A 23,912-nucleotide genomic window follows, 5' to 3' on the forward strand; every position below is an offset into this window, starting at 1 on the left:
TTCAACAATAATTTATACAGTAAGATGTACAGTAGGCCTGAAAATATTTCATCTTCATGTGTGACCGACCGGGTCGGTCCAATGTAGCAACATTTGAAATGGTGTTTTTACATTGGATAAAAGTAGAGACTCAGAACTAGAAAGTGGTATATAATACACTACAATTGAGGAACAATGGGAAAGTAATTCTGCTTTGAAAGTTGATAAACTTGTAATCTCACTTTTGAGAAAATGGCCCTTGAATGTTTTGGTAAACCTGCTAGGAGAGCTCTTCTTTGTCTGCACCCATTCAGCATCGTTCACACCCTCTTAAGCCTTAGTCCCGTCTATCTCTTTAAGGATTCACATGTGAGGCCATGTACTAAACAATAAGAACAATAAGTTAATCAGGATATTTATACAAGTTATGCATTTTATTTTATTTGACCATTTAAAATGCATGAAGAAGCCACACCAGTCAACAATACATGTACTACAATTACAGAGGATTACATAGACAAAGTCAAGCCTTGTTAGACTTGTTTTCAACAATAATTTATACAGTAAGTTGTACAGTAGGCCTGAACATGTTTCATCTTCATGTGTGACCAACCAGCTTGATTCAGTCTTTTGAAAAAAATGTTTTGGGACATAGATAAAACTAGAGACTCATAATTAGAAAATGGTATATCATACACTACAGTTGAAGAACAATGGGAAAGTAATTCTGCCTTGAAAGTTGATAAACTTGTAAACTCACTTTTGAGAAAATGACCCTCCTCAGTACTACTATTGAGGAGCTCTTCTTTGTCTGCACCCATTCAGCATCGTTCACACCCTCTCAAGCCTTAGTCCCACCTATCTCTTTAAGGATTCACATGTGAGGCCATGTACTAAACAACCAAAGATTTCAAGACTAAAGGCTGGTTTATACTACGTGTATCAACAGTTGTCGCCATGACATCATGAACATTCTATTGTTGTCCGATATCAAATTTGTTATTGGCTTTATGAAAATCTATAAACACAAAAACTACAGGCTGCATGACGTCAACAGTCTCGGGGTAAAAAATAGCAGAACTAGAAAATAGCTAACGGTTGAGTGTGACAAAATAGAAGCAGGACATTCTACCAGAGAATTATAGAACTCCGACACTGTCTCGTTACCCAAACTTTATATCCTAATTTGAAAATAAGGTATAAATTGGAGAAACTATTTGAGTTAGATTTATTCTCACAAGGGCTTTACTAACAACGGCAGTGGGGGGACAACACCGGTGAAGGGTTTGATGTACACATTGCAGCTTGCCTTAATGTCCCTGAATTGATCACAGTTGAAGCTGGCCACTAGCTTCTTAGGACCGGGTCTGTATGGGGTGAAGGGCATCTTCACACGTAGTCGTTGCCCTTGTTTTAGGAAAGGCATTCTGAGGAGACACGTGAAACAAATTATACCTCAAGGAAGCTTTAGATCTCTAAACTTCAACACGCAAGGTAATGTAAAATATTTCAGATGGAAAATGGAAAATGCTTTGGTGTCCTCACTAGATATCTGGACATATCAGGATTGGGTGGAGGTGGTGCTGAAAGTGTGTGTGGGAGGGGGGGGGGGTTTCAAGCAATGATTTCAGACAATGATTTTAAGCTAAAATTTTTCAGAAGGGGGGCTTGGCTGAGAGTTTCTGTTTAGGGGACTGGTGACTTCACTAGTATCATTATTATCTTTTGTCAAAAAAAAAAATTCAGCCAGAACCTAATCAAGCATTTTACACAATTACCTGAGATTTTAGGCCTGGGATTCTGAGATTAAGAGCTAAATTGCCAACTTGACGAGCAAAGTTTTGGTTTGTCATAAATCCTGAATCCATCCCACTTGGCAAAAACTGAGTCCACATCCAGGATTCAAATCTGGACACATTTCACAGGGCACAGACGTCAGTTCCACGTCTAGTTCTGATTTACATTTGGTTGAGTTATCAACTAATGTGAATTAAAAATCAACAAAAAAGGTTCAAAGTTGACTTTTTGTAAATCCAATCAGTTTTCAATGTTGATTCAACATCATCACACTGATTTTCTGGGTTGGAATTACATGGAAACAATGTTGATTCAACATCATCACACTGATTTTCTGGGTTGGAATTACATGGAAACAATGTTGATTCAACATCATCACACTGATTTTCTGGGTTGGAATTACATGGAAACAATGTTGATTCAACATCATCACACTGATTTTCTGGGTTGGAATTACATGGAAACAATGTTGATTCAACATCATCACACTGATTTTCTGGGTTGGAATTACATGGAAACAATGTTGATTCAACATCATCACACTGATTTTCTGGGTTGGAATTACATGGAAACAATAATGATTCAACATCATCACACTGATTTTCTGGGTTGGAATTACATGGAAACAATGTTGATTCAACATCATCACACTGATTTTCTGGGTTGGAATTACATGGAAACAATGTTGATTCAACATCATCACACTGATTTTCTGGGTTGGAATTACATGGAAACAATGTTGATTCAACATCATCACACTGATTTTCTGGGTTGGAATTACATGGAAACAATGTTGATTCAACATCATCACACTGATTTTCTGGGTTGGAATTACATGGAAATAATGTTGATTCAACATCATCACACTGATTTTCTGGGTTGGAATTACATGGAAATAGTGTTGATTCAACATCATCACACTGATTTTCTGGGTTGGAATTACATAGAAACAATGTTGATTCAACATCATCACACTGATTTTCTGGGTTGGAATTACATAGAAACAATGTTGATTCAACATCATCACACTGATTTTCTGGGTTGGAATTACATAGAAACAATGTTGATTCAACATCATCACACTGATTTTCTGGGTTGGAATTACATGGAAATAATGTTGATTCAACATCATCACACTGATTTTCTGGGTTGGAATTACATGGAAACAATGTTGATTCAACATCATCACACTGATTTTCTGGGTTGGAATTACATGGAAACAATGTTGATTCAACATCATCACACTGATTTTCTGGGTTGGAATTACATGGAAACAATGTTGATTCAACATCATCACAATTATTTTCTGGGTTGGAATTACATAGAAACAATGTTGATTCAACATCATCACACTGATTTTCTGGGTTGGAATTACATGGAAACAATGTTGATTCAACATCATCACACTGATTTTCTGGGTTGGAATTACATGGAAACAATGTTGATTCAACATCATCACACTGATTTTCTGGGTTGGAATTACATAGAAACAATGTTGATTCAACATCATCACACTGATTTTCTGGGTTGGAATTACATGGAAACAATGTTGATTCAACATCATCACACTGATTTTCTGGGTTGGAATTACATAGAAACAATGTTGATTCAACATCATCACACTGATTTTCTGGGTTGGAATTACATGGAAACAATGTTGATTCAACATCATCACACTGATTTTCTGGGTTGGAATTACATGGAAACAATGTTGATTCAACATCATCACACTGATTTTCTGGGTTGGAATTACATAGAAACAATGTTGATTCAACATCATCACACTGATTTTCTGGGTTGGAATTACATGGAAATAATGTTGATTCAACATCATCACACTGATTTTCTGGGTTGGAATTACATGGAAACAATAGTGATTCAACATCATCACACTGATTTTCTGGGTTGGAATTACATGGAAACAATGTTGATTCAACATCATCACACTGATTTTCTGGGTTGGAATTTCATAGAAACAATGTTGATTCAACATCATCACACTGATTTTCTGGGTTGGAATTACATGGAAACAATGTTGATTCAACATCATCACACTGATTTTCTGGGTTGGAATTACATAGAAACAATGTTGATTCAACATCATCACACTGATTTTCTGGGTTGGAATTACATAGAAACAATGTTGATTCAACATCATCACACTGATTTTCTGGGTTGGAATTACATAGAAACAATGTTGATTCAACATCATCACACTGATTTTCTGGGTTGGAATTACATGGAAACAATGTTGATTCAACATCATCACACTGATTTTCTGGGTTGGAATTACATGGAAACAATGTTGATTCAACATAATCACACTGATTTTCTGGGTTGGAATTACATAGAAACAATGTTGATTCAACATCATCACACTGATTTTCTGGGTTGGAATTACATGGAAACAATGTTGATTCAACATCATCACACTGATTTTCTGGGTTGGAATTACATGGAAACAATGTTGATTCAACATCATCACACTGATTTTCTGGGTTGGAATTACATAGAAACAATGTTGATTCAACATCATCACACTGATTTTCTGGGTTGGAATTACATAGAAACAATGTTGATTCAACATCATCACACTGATTTTCTGGGTTGGAATTACATGGAAACAATGTTGATTCAACATCATCACACTGATTTTCTGGGTTGGAATTACATGGAAACAATGTTGATTCAACATCATCACACTGATTTTCTGGGTTGGAATTACATGGAAACAATGTTGATTCAACATCATCACACTGATTTTCTGGGTTGGAATTTCATAGAAACAATGTTGATTCAACATCATCACACTGATTTTCTGGGTTGGAATTACATGGAAACAATGTTGATTCAACATCATCACACTGATTTTCTGGGTTGGAATTACATAGAAACAATGTTGATTCAACATCATCACACTGATTTTCTGGGTTGGAATTACATAGAAACAATGTTGATTCAACATCATCACACTGATTTTCTGGGTTGGAATTACATAGAAACAATGTTGATTCAACATCATCACACTGATTTTCTGGGTTGGAATTACATGGAAACAATGTTGATTCAACATCATCACACTGATTTTCTGGGTTGGAATTACATGGAAACAATGTTGATTCAACATAATCACACTGATTTTCTGGGTTGGAATTACATAGAAACAATGTTGATTCAACATCATCACACTGATTTTCTGGGTTGGAATTACATGGAAACAATGTTGATTCAACATCATCACACTGATTTTCTGGGTTGGAATTACATGGAAACAATGTTGATTCAACATCATCACACTGATTTTCTGGGTTGGAATTACATGGAAACAATGTTGATTCAACATCATCACACTGATTTTCTGGGTTGGAATTACATGGAAACAATGTTGATTCAACATCATCACACTGATTTTCTGGGTTGGAATTACATGGAAACAATGTTGATTCAACATCATCACACTGATTTTCTGGGTTGGAATTTCATAGAAACAATGTTGATTCAACATCATCACACTGATTTTCTGGGTTGGAATTACATGGAAACAATGTTGATTCAACATCATCACACTGATTTTCTGGGTTGGAATTACATAGAAACAATGTTGATTCAACATCATCACACTGATTTTCTGGGTTGGAATTACATAGAAACAATGTTGATTCAACATCATCACACTGATTTTCTGGGTTGGAATTACATGGAAACAATGTTGATTCAACATCATCACACTGATTTTCTGGGTTGGAATTACATGGAAATAATGTTGATTCAACATCATCACACTGATTTTCTGGGTTGGAATTACATAGAAATAATGTTGATTCAACATCATCACACTGATTTTCTGGGTTGGAATTACATGGAAACAATGTTGATTCAACATCATCACACTGATTTTCTGGGTTGGAATTACATGGAAATAATGTTGATTCAACATCATCACACTGATTTTCTGGGTTGGAATTACATGGAAACAATGTTGATTCAACATCATCACACTGATTTTCTGGGTTGGAATTACATGGAAACAATGTTGATTCAACATCATCACACTGATTTTCTGGGTTGGAATTACATGGAAACAATGTTGATTCAACATCATCACACTGATTTTCTGGGTTGGAATTACATGGAAACAATGTTGATTCAACATCATCACACTGATTTTCTGGGTTGAAATTACATAGAAACAATGTTGATTCAACCAGTTTTTGCACAGTGGGATGGATTCAGGTTTTATGACAAACTGAAACCTTGCTAGTAAAGACATCAGAGAAATGTCAGGGCCTACCTGGCTTCCATTGTTTCAGTCATTAAGCCACTGCCGGTCACTGTTATGAAGCAGTCTCTTAGACCTTCGGATAGAGGGTTCTCAAACACAACCTCTGCCGTCATGTCACTATACTGCAATTCAGATCCAATGGCCTAAAAGAGAACACACATTCGAATAAAAGCATTTGCTAAATAGTATATTATATTGGAACTATCACACTGAATAAACCCCATCTCCAGTTTAATGGCTGTTACTGATATTGGCGTTGTATTTAATAGATCAACTGTTCAGATGACAATTTAACACTTTAGATTTTCATCTTCACAACACGTTTATTCACAGGCCAACCGTTAATATCCTTGCAAATTGCTATTCTCGCTACTAGCCACCTATAAATTAAAATGGTAACCCAAGAGTATGAAAAGACCCTTGGGGCTTGTTCACTAATGACCCCAAAGAATGTCACTCAGAGAAAGTTGAGCTGTTCTAAGTGGGTTATTGGAGTGGCTTAAGGATCTGACAAACTGCGAAATGACAATGTTGGGAATATGCTGTACTCACTTTGATGGTGAGCAAAGGGCTCTCTGGCACAAAGTCTTTCTCTGTGATGTACACTGCCCCACTCTTGTCCTTGTCTGTGACCACAGCCGAAACCTTGATGCTGTTGCTCTCCCGCATTTTCTCACCATACACAGAGAAGGGGATGTGGATGGGTATAATCAGATCTGCCAACAGAGACAATGCATTTGATTGTCAAGGTATCACAAATGCTAACATTCTGTGGTGTCCTCGGTACAACATTAGCAACCCTAACATTCTGTATCATCCTCAGTACAACGTTAGCAACCCTAACATTCTGTATCATCCTCCGTACAACGTTAGCAACCCTAACATTCTGTATCATCCTCAGTACAACGTTAGCAACCCTAACATTCTGTATCATCCTCAGAACCACGTTAGCAACCCTTACATTCTGTAGCGTCCTCAGTTCAACATTAGCAACCTGACAGCCATAAGAGTTAGTGTCAGTCGATTTGCTACAACGCCATGGCAGCTATACATGAGACTTTACAGCTTTGTTAAATTGACCAGGTAAACTCTAACTATATGCACTCCTGAAACACAACACCATCATTGAGATTGATATATGTGTCATACCAAGGATGTTGACAAAGAATCATGAAGGTGAAGAGCTGCAATGTGCTCTTGGTTTTGTTAAGTGTTTCAGTTCTCTTTGTTCTGTAATGGAAATGCCTCCCTGTGTGCACTACTGTGTTAGTTAAACCTTGTAGGCCTACTCATGGAAAGAGTTTGAAACATTTTCACTCTACCTTGGTTGGGAAGGAGCTTCTGTTCTTTCAATTCGGTCTGTATCTGGGAGGATGGGATCCCGTTGTATCTCATGGCCTGAACGTTGACATTGATCACTAGTGTCCGAGTTTCATTGTCGTTGCTGTTCAGTACAAGCTTGAGGTCGATGTCTTTGCCGCTGATCGGCTTGGTCAGCTCCACGATCTTCATGGAAACGGCAGGTTTGCCGTCATGGATCACATCTGAATTCTCTTCGGGTATGTTGACTTTTTTCACAGCTTGATTGTACACATCCCTCTCCTTTTCCGTGCCTGTTTGAAATGTGTGACATTTTGGATGAGTACCTGGTGACTCAAGCAGTTGCTCTCACTCACCTGGGAGAATTATCGTGACAGGTGGACACAGCACCTTTCTGACTCATCTCTTAAAAAAGTACAGAACTTTTTCCCAGACCAACTGTAGTTCTCAAATATATAAAATACACTTATACCCTTATGATAGGCATAACCCTTGTAACGCTGCATTATTTCTGAAATCAACTGATAACAGTTCAATCTTGATATAGTCAGACTCTCGGTTCATTCAATACCAACCCTCTGCATGTTTATAGTTGGCCGTGATGTCCACTCTCTTGTCGCTGCCCACTGCCTTGGTGCTGATGTTCTGGCCTACGGACACACTGTCCGTGGAGATCTTTTTCTTGGAGCCGTCAGCGAACACCATCCAGGTTACACGGTCGGCGTTGACTTCGGCGAAGACAAAGGGCACATCGTATTGGAGGTCAACGTGACCCTGCAGTATGGCCTTGACTGGAGCAGGGCCGCAGCAGTAAACACCTGGGGAAGGGGAAGAGAAAACAACATGAGCGTATAACAGGGAGTTCCCTTCATGTCTCTCAGACCCAGGACACAAACTCAGAACCATCTGCACAATAACACAACATACAGTACATACAACCTGTGTTATTATGTAAGATGGCGTGAGATGAGATGGAAGTTGGACCGTACCTGTGCTTTTCTCCTGGGGAGTGGGGTCCACAGCCTGCCAGCCGTCGTATAAGGAGCCTGCTGAGAGATCGGGCCGTGTCATCCAGGCCTCCACCCACACATGGTAGTTCCTGAGCAGAAAAAACAGTCTTCAAAACTTCATGCTATTGGCATCACTCTTCATACTGTAGCCACAATGACCTCATGTTACACTTACCATACACTGTCGGGGCTCTGTTTGGGTCTGACTCCATAGTCGGAGAAGAAGTCGTCAATTGTCAGGTTTTTGTCGGTGTCGTGGGCTGACTGGAAGTTGGTAACCACTCGACATGGGATTCCCAAACACCTCAGTACTGACATGGAAATACATTTCAGGCATACTGGTTAACTAAAACAGCATGTTCAAAGCATATTTGTTAACTAAAATAAACACATCAAAGGCATTGACACCAGCCTCTCTCCTCTGGTCAGAGGTGAATCGGACACAAATGGTGGGTAATCTTGCCATCCCTCTCAAAAACCAATCACAGCCCTGGGTCTGAGTGCATGCAATAGTCAGTGCTATTTAAATAACATTGTATTGATTGATTGACTAAAATAATAATTGAGGAGAGATTGGACAGTGATAGCCTACCTGTGCACATTACAGCGGCGAACACCCAACACTGGCCATACTTGACTGGATTACCACCATATTTGAGCCACCTCCTTAGTACCTCCACACTGCCGTTCCAGTGAGTGGGGGACACGCCACCATCGTATTGACCATCCCAGCGCCCCATCAGGACACCTCCGTCATCGTTAGCGTTGATCTGGGCAAGGAAAATAATGTTCAAATTAGATTCCAGAACTGTCATTTGTCTGAGTGAATGTGTTTTTAAAATGTAGTTGCTTTCCTGCATCTAGATTGAGCATAGCCTTGGACTAAAAAGCATGTTCAGTGTGGAAAGTTATTTTTAGTCCAGGACTAGATTTAATCTGGGTCTGGGAAACCAGTCCTATATGAGTAACAACACCTTAATTAGTGTCACTGGACCCATTTATAGTGAACAGGGCTAGATGATGTTCCAGAAATTAATGTATTTTCTTGTGCTGTTTATACAGAACAATGAGCTGATGATGATTTAAAGAATGTCACTGTTACTAGTGGGGTTCAATAATGTTGTCACGGTTACTTGTGGGGTTCAATAATGTTGTCACGGCTACTAGTGGGGTTCAATAATGTTGTCACGGTTACTAGTGGGGTTCAATAATATTGTCACTGTTACTAGTGGGGTTCAATAATGTTGTCACGGCTACTAGTGGGGTTCAATAATGTTGTCACGGTTACCAGTGGGGTTCAATAATGTTGTCACTGTTACTAGTGGGGTTCAATAATGTTGTCACTGTTACTAGTGGGGTTCAATAATGTTGTCACGGCTACTAGTGGGGTTCAATAATGTTGTCACGGTTACTAGTGGGGTTCAATAATGTTGTCACTGTTACTAGTGGGGTTCAATAATGTTGTCACGGTTACTAGTGGGGTTCAATAATGTTGTCACGGCTACTAGTGGGGTTCAATAATGTTTTCACGGTTACTAGTGGGGTTCAATAATGTTGTCACGGTTACTAGTGGGGTTCAATAGTGTTGTCACTGTTACTAGTGGGGATCAATAATGTTGTCACGGCTTCTAGTGGGGTTCAATAATGTTGTCACGGTTACTAGTGGGGTTCAATAATGTTGTCACTGTTACTAGTGGGGTTCAATAATGTTGTCACGGCTACTAGTGGGGTTCAATAATGTTGTCACGGCTACTAGTGGGGTTCAAAAATGTTTTCACGGTTACTAGTGGGGTTCAATAATGAGTTCACTGTTACAACAATACAATACTGTAGAATTTCCATCCAATTGGCGATAGATTTTCAGACGAATGTTCTAAAATCATAAAAATAATATGTGCATAATTTCTAATTTTGTAATAAAGTTGTTTTCGTTGCAAATTAAAGCGTACTGTTAGTTAGCTACTAAACGTTAGCTTGCTGGCTTGCTAGCAACGCTATGTATATGATCTGCATAGTAAATTTATTTGAATCAGAAAGCCATTTGCATTGCTAGTTGTACTCTATTTTTAGCTAGCTAACATTGAACCTAGTTTGTTAGCTTTAGCTACCAGCAGATTCATTCTACAGCTATGACAATGTTTGTATTGGTAGTAGTTTGACTTGGGGTTATACTAGTTCATTGTTTAGCTAGCTACCTAGCTAGCTACATGTCTAAACAAAAGTCTCCACTTCGGCCAGATTATTACATGACCCATCCATTTAGCAAGTGTGTCTGGGGGTGATTATGGCCATTAACTGTATTGAATGAACATGTGTACATGTCTAGACAATAGTGACCCATCCACTTAGCTAGATGTGGGTGAGGGGTGGTTATAGCATTTCTTTCACATTATCCATCAATTTAGACAAGTGTGTCTGGTAAGCGTAATCTAATAACAATTAAATATATATAAAATATTTTTATCTGGACACTTTCTGTTTTTGATATTGCTACTATGCAAGTACACAAGTACTATAACTATACTGTTTACACCTTCTGTATCCTGTGCATGTGACAAATAAACAGATTTTAATTTGATATAGTGTGTGTTTACCACATGGCCTCACATATGATCCATAAAGAGTTGTATGAGGCTAAGGCTTATGAGGGTGTGATATGAATCCATAAAGAGTTGAATGGGGCTAAGGCTTATGAGGGTGTGAACGATGCTGAATGGATGGAGACAAAGAAGAGCTCTCCAGTAGGTGTACCAAAACATTCAAAGGCTATTTTCTCAAAAGTGGGGTTTCAAAGCAGATTATTTCCCCATTGTTCCTCAACTGCAGTGCATGATATACCATTTTCTATCTGAGTCTCTACTTTTATCCAGTGTTTAAAAAAATTATCTAATTTTGCTACATAAGATCGAGGCGGTCGGTAACATTTTAGAATAAAGTTGCAATGTAACAAAATGTAGAAAGTGTCAAGGAGTCTGAATACTTTCCTTGCACATTCACCACCCTGTGAACTTCATCATTTATCTGTAGCCTAAGAAACGGCATGCTTTCCCAAAGAGTCGTAGTGGGACGACCACACAAGATGTCATTGCGTGATTCCAAGTTTACCTCAATATGATAGTTATTAAATCGATATTTGCGCATAAAAGCATTTCCAGCAACATTTCTCTGATAGTTAATTTTACAGACTCAAAAACATCCCACCTAGCGCATTTTGTTTTGTCAACCTTCGTAAAGTTGACTGCCACATCAGCACTCCATCAGCACTTTCATGAAATGTCCTAAAATGTTTTATCTGACATGTACTTTACTCGCATAAAAAGGTTGGATGGAAACCTGTTTACTGTTACTAGTGGGGTTCAATAATGTTGTCACTGTTACTAGTGTGGGTCAGATCTCCAATCTTACCATGGCACTGACCACCCTACTGACATAGATGGGGTTGCAACGAGCAGAGAAGTCCTTGGCGGGGTCACTCAGACACTTGGGATTCACGTCAAGCAGCTTCAGGCAAATGTCCACTATATCGTCTTCAAACTGGAGAAACAATACATTAGGGCAGGTTACCTAGCAACCTACAACAATTTCTAAAATGTCTTGTCTATACTAACTTACAATTTAGTCACTTAACAGACGCTCTTATCCAGAGTGACTTACAGTATTGAGTGGATAAATGTTCGCATTGGTCTCCCGCGGTAATCGAAACCCACAACCCTTGAGTTGCAAGAGCCATGCTTTACCAATGGAGCCACACAGGACTCTAGCCAATTATGTAGACTAAGATAACGTGTGACACTTGGTCGGTTTCCTCGACAACAGATTAGTCCTGGACTTCTCCAGAGTAAAAATACTTTTGGATGGAGATTCTCCCATTGAGTTTGCTTTTTAGTTGAGGAATATATTTAATCTGTATCCAGGAAACAAACCCTATATGTTATGAGCAGCTAGCTAGTACTTTTCAACGGTACAATACTGTTTTGTTTGTTCTGTGTACCTGTCCGAAGTTCCACGCCATAGAGCTGATGTATTTGTCAGAACCTTTGTACACCAGGCCTTGTTCTCTCATCACATACTCCTGCCTCTCCTCCTCCTCAGGTAGATGCACCCAGTCCTCTACAGCCCGCAACAAAATACAGACGTTTTAAAACATCAATTATAAGAATTTGTTCCACTGACTTGAATGGTTAAATAAAGGATAAATAAAACATACATTGTTATTTGTTATTATTAAATGAAAGGGTATCTGGACAATTATTACATTGCGAGTAACTTTAACATGTTATCATGCTGTTACTGTGTTATGACCACTGTCTACCATGCTAGAATGTAGTGTTACCAAGCTGTGTTACCAGGATATTACCAGGATGTTACCAGGATGTTACCAGACTGTGTTATCAGGCTGTGTTACCAAGCTGTGTTACCAGTATGTTACCAGGATGTTAGCAGGCTGTTACCAGGATGTTACCAGGCTGTTACCAGGATGTTACCAGACTGTGTTACCAGAATGTTACCAAGCTGTGTTAACATGATGTTAGCAGGATGTTAGCAGGCTGTTTCCAGGATGTGTTACCACGCTGTGCTACCAAGCTGTGCTGCCAAGCCTTTCTAATAGGATGTGCTACCAAGCCGTGCTAATAGGCTGTGCTACCAAGCTGTTACCAGGATGTGTTACCAAGTTGTGGTACCAAGCCGTGCTAATAGGCTGTGCTACGAGTCTGTGCTACCAGACTGTGCTACCAGGCTGTGCTGCAAGGCTGTGCTACCAAGCTGTGCTACCAGGCTGTGATACCAAGCTGTGCTGCTAGGCTGTGCTACCAAGCTGTTCTACGTGGGTATGCTACCAGGCAGTGCTACCAAGCTGTGCTGCTAGGGTGTGCTGCAAGGCAGTGCTACCGAGCTGTGCTACCAGGCTGTGCTACCAAGCTGTGCTAATAGGCTGTGCTACCAATGAACTCATCACATGGTTTCAAAAGTAATGCAACCATTTTGATATTAGAGAACAGCATTCATAACCACAGACTGCCATTCATATAATGTGGCTCTGGATGTTGTGGCCCATTGTTTGTATCTGTGTGTCTATTATGTCCCAAAACAGTTATGAGGCGTCTTTCCAACCCATACAGAGACATGGGTTACAACAATCTCTGTAAAGTTAGCCATTTCCAGCTGTTAAACTGATAAGAACATTCAGGAATGCAGCATTTGACACCCCCTGGATACTGTATCAAATAATGACTGTGTGTTACCATGGCTGTATTGAATCATTCACCACATTTGTTGTCCTTTATGTGATTAAAAATATTAATTTATCACAGTTCTAGTTAAAATTTGTTGGTATGCTTTATACTTCATTATTTGTCCCAGAATGCCCCATGTGGGATAATTAAGTTGTTTTGAATTGAATTGTCTTTACCTTGGCACCAGGGATTAAACAGCAGAAGGAGCTTGCCCAGGCTGCTGCCCACTGAGGCGGTGGTGCTGGTCTTTACAGACAGGCTGTACTCTCCCACTGGGGCGTCTGCTGGGCTGGTGATGTCCAGGGTGATTGAACCCGCCGGGAGCACTGAGACCTGGTGAACCTTGACCTTCCAGGAGGAACCCTTCCCACAGCCCTCAGGTACCCCGAACACTGACCTGGTCCCCAATGCCTCTGAAGGCTGGGGCCCTGGATGGAGAAGGGAGAATGTTGTGGGTTATGTTCAGTAGGAATGAAGTTGATGAAAACTTTCAGAAACAGTGATGGGATACACTGGGAGTACAAAAAATGAGGAACACCTTCCTAATATTGAGTTGTCCCCATTTTCCCTCAGAACAGCCTCAATTTGTCGGGGCATGAACACTACATGGTGTCAAAAGCGTTCCTCAGGGATTCTGGTCCATGTTAACGCCAATGCTTCTCACTGTTGTGTCAAGTTAGCTGGATGTCCTTTGGGTGGTGAATCATTCTTGATACACATGGAAAACTGTTTAGTGTGAAAAACCCAGCAGCATTGCAGTTCTTGACGCACTCAAACCGGTGCGCTTGGCACCTACTACCATACCCTGTTCAAAGGCACATAAATCTATTGTTTTGCCCATTCCCTCTGAATGGCACACATACACAATCCATGTCTCAGTTGTCTCACGGCTTAAAAATCCTTCTTTAACCCGTCTCCTCCCTTTCATCTACACAGATTGAAGTGGATTAAATTAGGGATCATAACTTTCATCTGGATTCACCTGGTCAGTCTGTGTCATGGAAAGAGCAGGTGTTCCTAATGTTTTGTACACTGTGTATTTGTCCAATAAGATTCAATATTTTCTGTCAGCGTAACTTTGATGTCAGGAGTACATATACAGTACAAGTAGAGGTATCTCTAATCCTGTCAGTGGTGCAATTCAGTCTTTAGATTAGATTGAATTGACCCCAACTCAGGTATGTACAACATATACAAGGATTTGTTCTAATGTCATTATTACTGCATGTGTCTGTCTTGTCAAAGCCTAGATTCATCCTAGTGTGTTTTAGTCCAGGACTAGCATAATCTGGGTCTGGGAAACAAATACAAACAGCACTAATAAATAGCAGCGATAAATAAAATGTTATATTCTAGATAGCTCACCTGTCTCCACCGTCAGCTCTAGTAAGTCTGTTGTGGGCCTGGAGGGGTCATGGAGTTCAAAGGTGACCAGGAAGGACTGGCCTCTCCTGACTATCAGTCTGTTCACTGAGATGTCATTGGTTTTGTGGGCTGTGTTGTTCTTCTCACAGTGGAGATCTATTTTACCAACGTCTGCAAGAAAGAAAGAAATTAATAAATATATAGATTTGAAACTGAATTATCCCTTAGTCAAAATCCTGATTTTCAATTTTTCCTGATTAATATAACTTTTTTTTGTTGTTCTAGTGTGGGTGTCTGTTTCTGCATTTGTTGCTGTTGTCTTGCCCAATGTTTGTTTGTCACATTTTTGCCTGACAGCAACATAGCAGAAACAGACTGTCAGTTGGGCTAGTTTAGATCACTGGATAGTAAAAACACTTGTAGCCTTTCACCATGCAGAATGCATAATAAATATGCAGAAAGAAATAGGTGAAAGACCATAGACTTAGGAATTAGAATGTAATATGTTCTCTATGTAAAAGACAGCGTTGGGCCAGTATGAAATGGTATGAGGAACCTATGACAATAATTCAAGTGAAACATCTATTTTTCTAGTTTGCTTATGTGTTATCTTTGCCAGTGGTTCCCAAACTTTTTATATTCCCGTATCCTTTCAAACATTCAACCTCCATCTGTTACCCCCTCTAGCACCAAGGGCAGCGCACTCTCAAATGTTGTTTTTTGCCATCATTGTAAGCCTGCCACATACACACTATATGATACATTTATTAAACATAAGAATGAGTGTGAGTTTTTGTCACAAACCGGCTCGTGGGAAGTAACAAAGAGCTCTTATAGGACCAGGGCACAAATAATAATATAATAATTATCAATAATTCTGCTCTTTATTTAGCCATCTTACATATAAAACCTTATTTGTTCTTCAAAATTTGTGAATAACTCACCACAGGTTAATGAGAAGGGTGTGCTTGAAAGGCTGCACATAACTCTGCAATGTTGGGTTGTATTGGAGAGAGTCTCAGTCTTAAATCATTTTCCACACACGGTCTGTGCCTGTATTTAGTTTTCATGCTAGTGAGGGCTCACATAGGTACGTGGTTGCAAAGGGCATCAGTGTCTTAACAGCACGATTTGCCAAGGCAAGAAACTCTGAGCTCAGCCCTATCCAGAAATCTTGCAGTGCTCGTCTCTCAATTTAAAAAAAAAACATGTCAATACTTTGCCCCTTGAGAACCAGCACACTTCTGTATGTTTTAAAAGCATTACATGGTCGCTGCCCATATCATTGCATAATGCAAAAAATACACAAGAGTTCAGGGGCCTTGCTTTAACACAGTTAACCATTTCCTCTCATGTTGTCCTGGTTTCCAGTGGTTTGCAGAAGAGGATGTCTTCCTTAATTGACCCCCCATAAACGTAACAGACATATACCAGGAGCTGTGCCAGGCCCGCTACGTCTGTTGACTCATCCAGCTGTAACGCATATAATTCACTGGCTTGTATGTGAAACAGTAATTGTTTCAAAACATCTCCAGCCATGTCACTGATGCGTTGTGAAACAGTATTGTTTGATAAAGGGATTGTCTGTATGGTTTTTGGGCTTTTTCCCCCAGCATTGTCCCAGCCATATCCGCAGCAGCAGGAAGAATGAAGTCCTCCACAATAGTATGGGGCTTGCCTGTCCTAGCCACTCGGTAGCTCACCATATAAGACGCTTCTAGCCCCTTCTCATTAATCGTATTTGTTGCTTTTATACATGTCTATCTACTCAAAAAAACTCCTGTGGCTTATTTTTCAAATTGTCATGTTTCGTTTCTAAATGTCTGCACAAGAGTGAAGGTTTCCTGCGAGAGAGTAACAGTTAATATGATTGGATGTTAATTATTTGACTAGGCTACCTGTATTTGACATTGTGTTGTTATTTCACTGAACACTAGATGGTTGAATTTTATTTTTGGCAGTTAAACGAGGCTACTCAGGCAAGAAAACAACCTCACCCAAATGAATAGCACCTTTGGAAAACATAAATGTATTGTTTGAAAATGTTATTTTTTAGTATTTTTTTTCTTTTTTTATGTGAATCACATTTTTTTTTTGGCGTACCCCAATTTGGGAATACCTGATCTATGCATTACATTACAGGCCAACTTTGCATATTTTCTTTAATGACTCATAAATAATAAAAGCTGTCAGAAATCATATTAATTTAACAGAAGAACAAACACCAACAAGGATGATCTTCCTTTGTAAGAAAAAAGTTCCATTCTACAAGTCAAGTCACCCAATTACCCATTCACTGTACTAAATTACCCTCTGTCACTAAACATGACATAGGCTACCTTGACAATGCAATATCCACATTTTTCAGCATCTGAAAAATCTTGCAACGAGCAGTGTTAATTGACTTACCAAAATCCATTGAAGCTGTCTCTCACGTGGTTGTGTTGTTAAGTGGATTCAGTTGCTTGTTGTAGTACTGCAGTAGTGTTAGTAATGAAAGGATGCCAGGGCTTTTAAAGGGAGCCCTACCCAGGTCATAAGAATGTCTCAAATTTCACACAGTTACAAATGTACACACCTTTTCTTACTTTCAGGAAAATGTGTCATTAGATAGTCATCATTACCACATCAGCATCTACATGAAACCAGAAATGTGAGTTTATGTGCTGCGTTGAGATTGAACTGCTGTAGTTAGCACCCTCTTGACTGTTTGAGTTGTATTACATTGTTCAGTGTGTTTTTCTATCATATGGTGACTTTAACCACAGACAATCAGCATGGCAGTGAACCAGCACCAGTGACTACTACTATCATGAGTGTCATCTTGAGGTTCAAAGGTGGTTATCCCACAGTACACTGATAGAAAACAGGACACAGTCATCGTACATTTGGGATTGATATTAAGGGTTACGCTATTGCCCAGGCTAAGAGACTTGAGCAGTCACACAATTTGAGCCTGCTCTGAGGTCGCCCCATTGGGGAGGGGATTTGTATTTACTGATAACCGAAACACAAATAATTGCAGTAGTCTGGTCTTTCTGGTTCCTCCCCTGTGTATAGGTGAAAATAGCTATTTTAAATGTTTGAGCAAGTGATCATAATCTTCATGCCTTTCAGACCTTAATGTCATTCCCCTTCAATTATTCTGGTTCAAAATGGACATTTAGACCTCCTATTTGCCAAATTGGCATCTATTTCAGATCCAATCAGTGTATCTGTCAGTTGCCCAGAATACAACAGGTGTAAACAGTACAGTGAAATGCTTGCTTGGATTCTCTTCCTCAACGTTGCAGTGCTACTATGTCATATAAAATAAAAACACACAAAACATTGTTTAAAGTACAATGTATTGACATGCAGAATATATTAACATGTATGCAAGAGTATTGTGACTATCAGAAATATACACTATTGAAATCTATATACATCTTGATTTCTACACAGGGCAAATGACACATCAAAGATGAATACTAGTCTCAGTCCCCTGTATACAGTGCATTCGGAAAGCATTTAGACCCCTTGACTTTTTTCACATTTTGTTACGTTACAGCCTTATTCTAAAACGGATTAAATTGTTTTCCCCCCTCATCAATCTACAAGCAATGCCACATAGTGACAAAGCAAAAACAGTTTAAACATTTTTGTGGGGGCAAATGTATAAATAAATAAAAACTAAAATATCACATTTACATAAGTATTTAGCAATTTACTCAGTACTTTGTTGAAGCACCTTTCACAGTGATTACAGCCTTGAGTCTTCTTGGGTATGACGCTACAAGCTTGGCACACCTGTATTTGGGGAGTTTCTCCCATTCTTCTCTGCAGATCCTCTCAAGCTCTGTCACGTTGGATGGGGAGCGTCGCTGCACAGCTATTTTCAGGTCTCTCCAGAGATGTTTGATCAGGTTCAAGTCTGGGCTGTGGCTGGGCCACTCAAGGACATTCAGAGACTTGTCTTGAAGCCACTCCTGCGTTGTCTTGGCTGTGTGCTTAGGGTTGTTGTCCTGTTGGAATTTGAACATTCACCCCCAGTCTGAGGTCCTGAGCGCTCTGGAGCAGGTTATCATAAAGGATCTCTCTGTACTTTAATCCGTTCGTCTTTGCCTCGATCCTGACTAGTCTCCCAGTCCCTACCGCTGAAAACATCCCCACAGCATGATGCTGCCACCACCATGCTTCACCGTAGGGATGGTGCCAGGTTTCTTCCAGATGTGATGCTTGGCATTCAGGCCAAAGAGTTCAATCTTGGTTTCATTAGACCAGAGAATCTTGTTTGTCATGGTCAGAGTCCTTTCGGTGCCTTTTGGAAAACTCCAAGCGGGCTGTCATGTGCCTTTTACTGAGGAGTGGCTTTTGTCTGACCACTCTACCATAAAGGCCTGATTGGTGGAATGCTGCAGAGATGGTTGTCCTTCTGGAAGGTTCACCCATCTCCACAGAGGAACTCTGGAGCTGTGTCAGAGTGACCATCGGCTTCTTGGTCACCTGCCTGACCAAGGCCCTTCTCCCCCGATTGCACAATGTTTTGGTAGCCTTTCCCAGATCTGTGCCTCGACACAATCCTGTCTCAGAGTTCTACGGACAATTAATTTTACCTCATAGCTTGGTTTTTGCTCTGACATGCACTGTCAACTGTGGGACTTTATATAAACAGGTGTCTGCCTTTCCAAATCATGTCCAATTGAATTTACCACAGGGGGACTCCAATCAAGTTGTAAAAACATCTGAAGGATGGTCAATTTAAACAGGATGCACCTGAGCTCAATTTTGAGTCTCATAGCAAAGAGTCTGAATAACTATGTACTGTAGATAAGGAATCTGTTTTTTTTAATACATTTGCAAAAATTTGCTTTGTCATTATTAAGTATTGTGTGTAGATTGATGAGGAAAAAAATAATTGTATACATTTTAGAAAAAGGCTGTGAAAAAAAGTAAAGGGGTCTGAATACTTTCTGAAGGCACTGAATGCTGCCATGGTGCAACGGCAATGCATTTGTTTGATAGAACAGTTCACGACTACAATCATTTAAACGTTAAAGGTACTTTAAACGTTAAACTTTTTTAAAACTTTTTTTAAAGGTACTTTAAACATTAAAGGTACTTTGTTCTCATCTCTCTGGTTTCTACTGTTATTCACCAATAAGCAGTGTCACATTCTGTCGTCCAGGTTGCTCAAGACATCTTATTTCCCCATCTCTGACTAATGTGATTACACCTTTTAGCTGCACCTTTTTTTCACTGGTTTATCTTGATTATAAATGTCAGTTCATCTACTTTTCTGCTTCTTGAGAATTTCATGAAGGAAGTCTTGCTCCTCAGAACCATTGCGATGTAGGAGAGGTCCGATGTAGGAGAGGTAGGCAAACGTCTGACTAAATGAACAAGGGGGAAACATTGTCTGTTATCAGGTTTTTGTTCCAACCCAACACTAACACATCTGATTCAAATGATCCGACTGCTCATGCGATTCAATCCAGAGTAGTTAGGAACTGGTGTGTTAGTGCTGGGCTGGAATAAAATCCTGTGTACACGGCTCTCCAGGACCAGGCTCTTGGCCATCTGCCCTGTTCTTGACATGCAGCTCTGGTCACGCATCCCCCATCCACGCCCTCCTTGCCTGGGCCCTCATTGCCGTGTTCTGCCTCACTTCCACCCTGCCCTCCACCCCACAGCTACAGCGCCCCAGGTGGGCCATGTATCTCTGAGCGTGGGCACCGCAGTGCCAGGTGCGTAGCTGGAAGTCATGTTTCTGGTGGGTGAACAGCTCTGTCTCATCCAGGTGAGGCTTGAGGCGCACGCCCTGCGCACGCTCCTGCCAGTGGAAAAGGAAGAGCTGCCGGGTGCTCTTCCTCTGGCCCCAGCGCATGGCGGTTCTCAGAGCTGTCATGCCCTCAGCATCCTCCAGTTGGTGTGGGGCACCGCGCACCAGTAGCTCCTGGATGGACTGCAACTGGCCCTCGGTGGCGGCCACGTGGAGGGCCCCGCGCCCCGGGGGAGTCTGGCCCTTAGCATGGGTCCCGACAGAGATGACAGGGTCACATTTGTTAGGCAGGAAGAAAGAAACCAGTCTGAAACAAGGAGGGACTGGCTTGACTTTTGCGAAACGTTTTCCGTTCATTTTCCGCCTAATTAACATGACCCAGGTGTTGTCAGCGTACCGGGAAAACCCTGTATCTCCAAAAAGTTAAATTGCCAGGAATTAAAAATAATAACAGACCTATTGCTATACATTAATTGAAGTTCACTAGGCAATTTAGAATTATTGATATTAATCCTAGAGAAATATATTTTTTTATTACTGCTTGCTTTTCTGAAGTCTACCAACCTTGCCAGCAGGCATGCCAGCTAAGATAGTTACACAAGCTAGCTACTCTTACTTGGTTGATAGGCTGAATTGGCTTCTTGGAAGCTGGGAGATCGGGAACCAATCTGTGCTAGTTAAAGCCAACTTCATAAAATTGCTAAGTGGCTAGTAGTATAACAGCGAGTATTACATGTTTTTATGTTAAATATCTGAGAGGGCACCTGCCCCTGGATGTCTACATTCAATTTATGTCAAAATAATATTTATCAAAATCACCCCAAGTGAGATACAAGGTTTTTCCAGTGTGCCGGTGATATCCAGATGTTTTGCCTCTGCGGTGGTGGGTACCTTGTTGGAGCAGGAAGCGGACAGCGGGCATGTGTCCACGGTGGGCACTGATGAACAGAGCAGAGAAGAGACGGTGAGAGAGCCAGGAGGGAGATCCACTCATAGAACTCATAGCACTGAGATGGGAGGAACGTGGCGGTGCTGGTTTGGACATCACACTCTTGAGCTACATGAAATAAAGATAATTTATATGTGTGAAAAGTCTATGGAAATGTTCATCCTAAAAAAAGGGAAGAGTGAAGTAAATAAGGTCTACAGTTTGTAATAACAGCTGTGAGATGCTGTTTAGATGTGCAGTAATTACAGGCTAGCCACATTAGATCAAATAAGGAGGTGGATCTTTCAGCAAGTCTGGTAAAGAAATGCAGTATTGCTATTAGGTGATGATGGTTATTTTTTTACTATGATCAATAATGACCTGAGACATAGAGAGTCTCTGTGTATGACTGCTGTAGACTATTCTAGGTTCTTCTTTCATGTCACATCACCTTGAATACATCCCCAGTAGCTGCAGCTATCACAAGCTCAGCCCATCCATCATAAGGCCAGATCATCAGGGTGGCAGTAGTTCCAGGGATGATGTCATTACAGTGGATAGTGGTGTCATCACATAGGTCACCTGTTGGGTGGAGAGAGTATACATTAGGTCTGGTCAGAGAAGCATATCATTAGATAATTAGTCTGACTGGAAAACACCCTCAATAAAATGTTCACCATGACGGGCCTGTCACTGCAAGCCTACGTTTGAGATTTATAAGGTCCGTGATTCTAACGTCATTAAACCCAATAAAAATCTATGAATAAATATCTAATCAATTAATCAACAACATCTTTTAACATATGTCAACAGTTAAACCAGCATATGACATCAAAGGTATTTATTTTACCATTATCCAGGTAGCACACTCTCTGGAAGTCTGTGGGTATCCCAACCACTAATTCCATGGTGTTTTTTAGCTCTCTGATTCTCATATTGTGGTGGCAGTCGGGCACAACGAACATCTCTCCCATTTTACACAGCCTGGCACCAAGACTGAACTTGACTTTCTTCGACGGGTCACGGTAAATTGCACTTTTGGGTCTCGGTACACTCTTTGAGTCGCTGTTGCAGTAAATCATTGCACGTTTGGGTCTCGGTACGTGAGGTGAAAACCTCTTTTTTGAGGTGTTAAAATGACACTTGCATTCATTATAATGAGGTTTTCGGAGTGGACTTCTAGTCCGACTCAGGCGCACACACCATCCACTGCTTCCGAGTATATTACTCGCTAATGTTCAGTCTCTGGATAATAATGTAGACGAGCTCAGGGCGAGAATCTCCATCCAGAGAGACATCAGCGATTGTAACATACTCTGTTTCACGGAAATATGGCTCTCTCGGGATATACTGTTTTTGTCCATACAGCCAACTGGGTACTCTGTATCTCGTGCGGACAGGAATAAAGCAGTCTCCGTGAAGAAGAAATGCGTGGTGTATGTTTCATGATTAACCACTCATGGTGTGATTGTGATAACATACAGAAACTCAAGTCCCTTTGTTCACTCAACCTAGAATACCTTACAATCAAATGCCAACCATATTACCTCTCAGGAGGTATTCTCTTCGGTTATAGTCACAGTTGTGTATATTTCCCCTCAAGCCGATACCACGACGGCCCTCAAAGAACTTCACTGGACTTAATGCAAACCACATATCCTGAGGCCACATTTATTATAGCTGGGGATTTTATCAAAGCAAATTTGAGGAAAACGCTACCAAAATTCCACCAACACATTGACTGTAGCACTCACTCTGAGAAAACATTAGACCACTGCTACTCAGCTTTTCGAAATGCCTACAAGGCCCTCTCCCGCACTCCCTTCGGCAAATCTAATCACGACTCGATTTTGTTCCTCCCAGGAAGTACCCGAGCTAAAACAGGAAGTACCTGTGCTACGGACTATTCAACGCTGGTCTGACAAATTGGAATCCACGCTTCAAGATTGTTTTGATTACGCGGACTGGGATATGTTCCGGGTAGCCTCTAAGAATAACATTGAAGAATACACGGACACAGTGACTGATTTTATCAGGAAGTGTATAGGAGATGTTGTACCAACTGGGACTATTAAAAACTACCTTAACCAGAAACCGTGGGTAGATGGCAGCATTCTCGCAAAACTGAAAGTGCAAACCACAGCATTTAACCATAGCAAGGTGACTGGGAATATGGCCGAATACAAACAGTGTAGTTATTCCCTCCGCAAGGCAATCAAACAGGCAAAACGTCAGT

General features: G+C 40.5%; 2 protein-coding genes across 2 annotated transcripts; both read right to left on the reverse strand.

Moving 5' to 3' along the window:
- Positions 1-429: 429 nt before the first annotated feature.
- LOC139412684 (protein-glutamine gamma-glutamyltransferase 2-like) lies at positions 430-20,546 on the reverse strand. Its single transcript, XM_071159344.1, has 14 exons — positions 20,517-20,546; positions 20,262-20,355; positions 14,988-15,158; positions 13,799-14,050; positions 12,380-12,498; positions 11,794-11,922; positions 8,981-9,158; positions 8,564-8,699; positions 8,368-8,477; positions 7,954-8,196; positions 7,381-7,671; positions 6,611-6,774; positions 6,068-6,201; positions 430-1,406 (listed from the first exon to the last, which is right to left on the reverse strand). The coding sequence occupies exons 1-14, from the start codon at positions 20,544-20,546 to the stop codon at positions 1,214-1,216; spliced, it is 2,244 nt and encodes a 747-aa protein (XP_071015445.1). The 3' UTR covers positions 430-1,213.
- A 28-nt stretch (positions 20,547-20,574) lies between these two features.
- Positions 20,575-23,332, reverse strand: LOC139412685 (ankyrin repeat domain-containing protein 60-like). The gene is made up of 5 exons (XM_071159345.1): positions 23,216-23,332; positions 22,527-22,818; positions 22,128-22,258; positions 21,641-21,805; positions 20,575-21,006 (listed from the first exon to the last, which is right to left on the reverse strand). The coding sequence occupies exons 1-5, from the start codon at positions 23,330-23,332 to the stop codon at positions 20,575-20,577; spliced, it is 1,137 nt and encodes a 378-aa protein (XP_071015446.1).
- Positions 23,333-23,912: the final 580 nt, after the last annotated feature.

The sequence above is a fragment of the Oncorhynchus clarkii genome, chromosome 7, assembly GCF_045791955.1.
Source record: "Oncorhynchus clarkii lewisi isolate Uvic-CL-2024 chromosome 7, UVic_Ocla_1.0, whole genome shotgun sequence".
Lineage (NCBI taxonomy): Eukaryota > Metazoa > Chordata > Actinopteri > Salmoniformes > Salmonidae > Oncorhynchus > Oncorhynchus clarkii.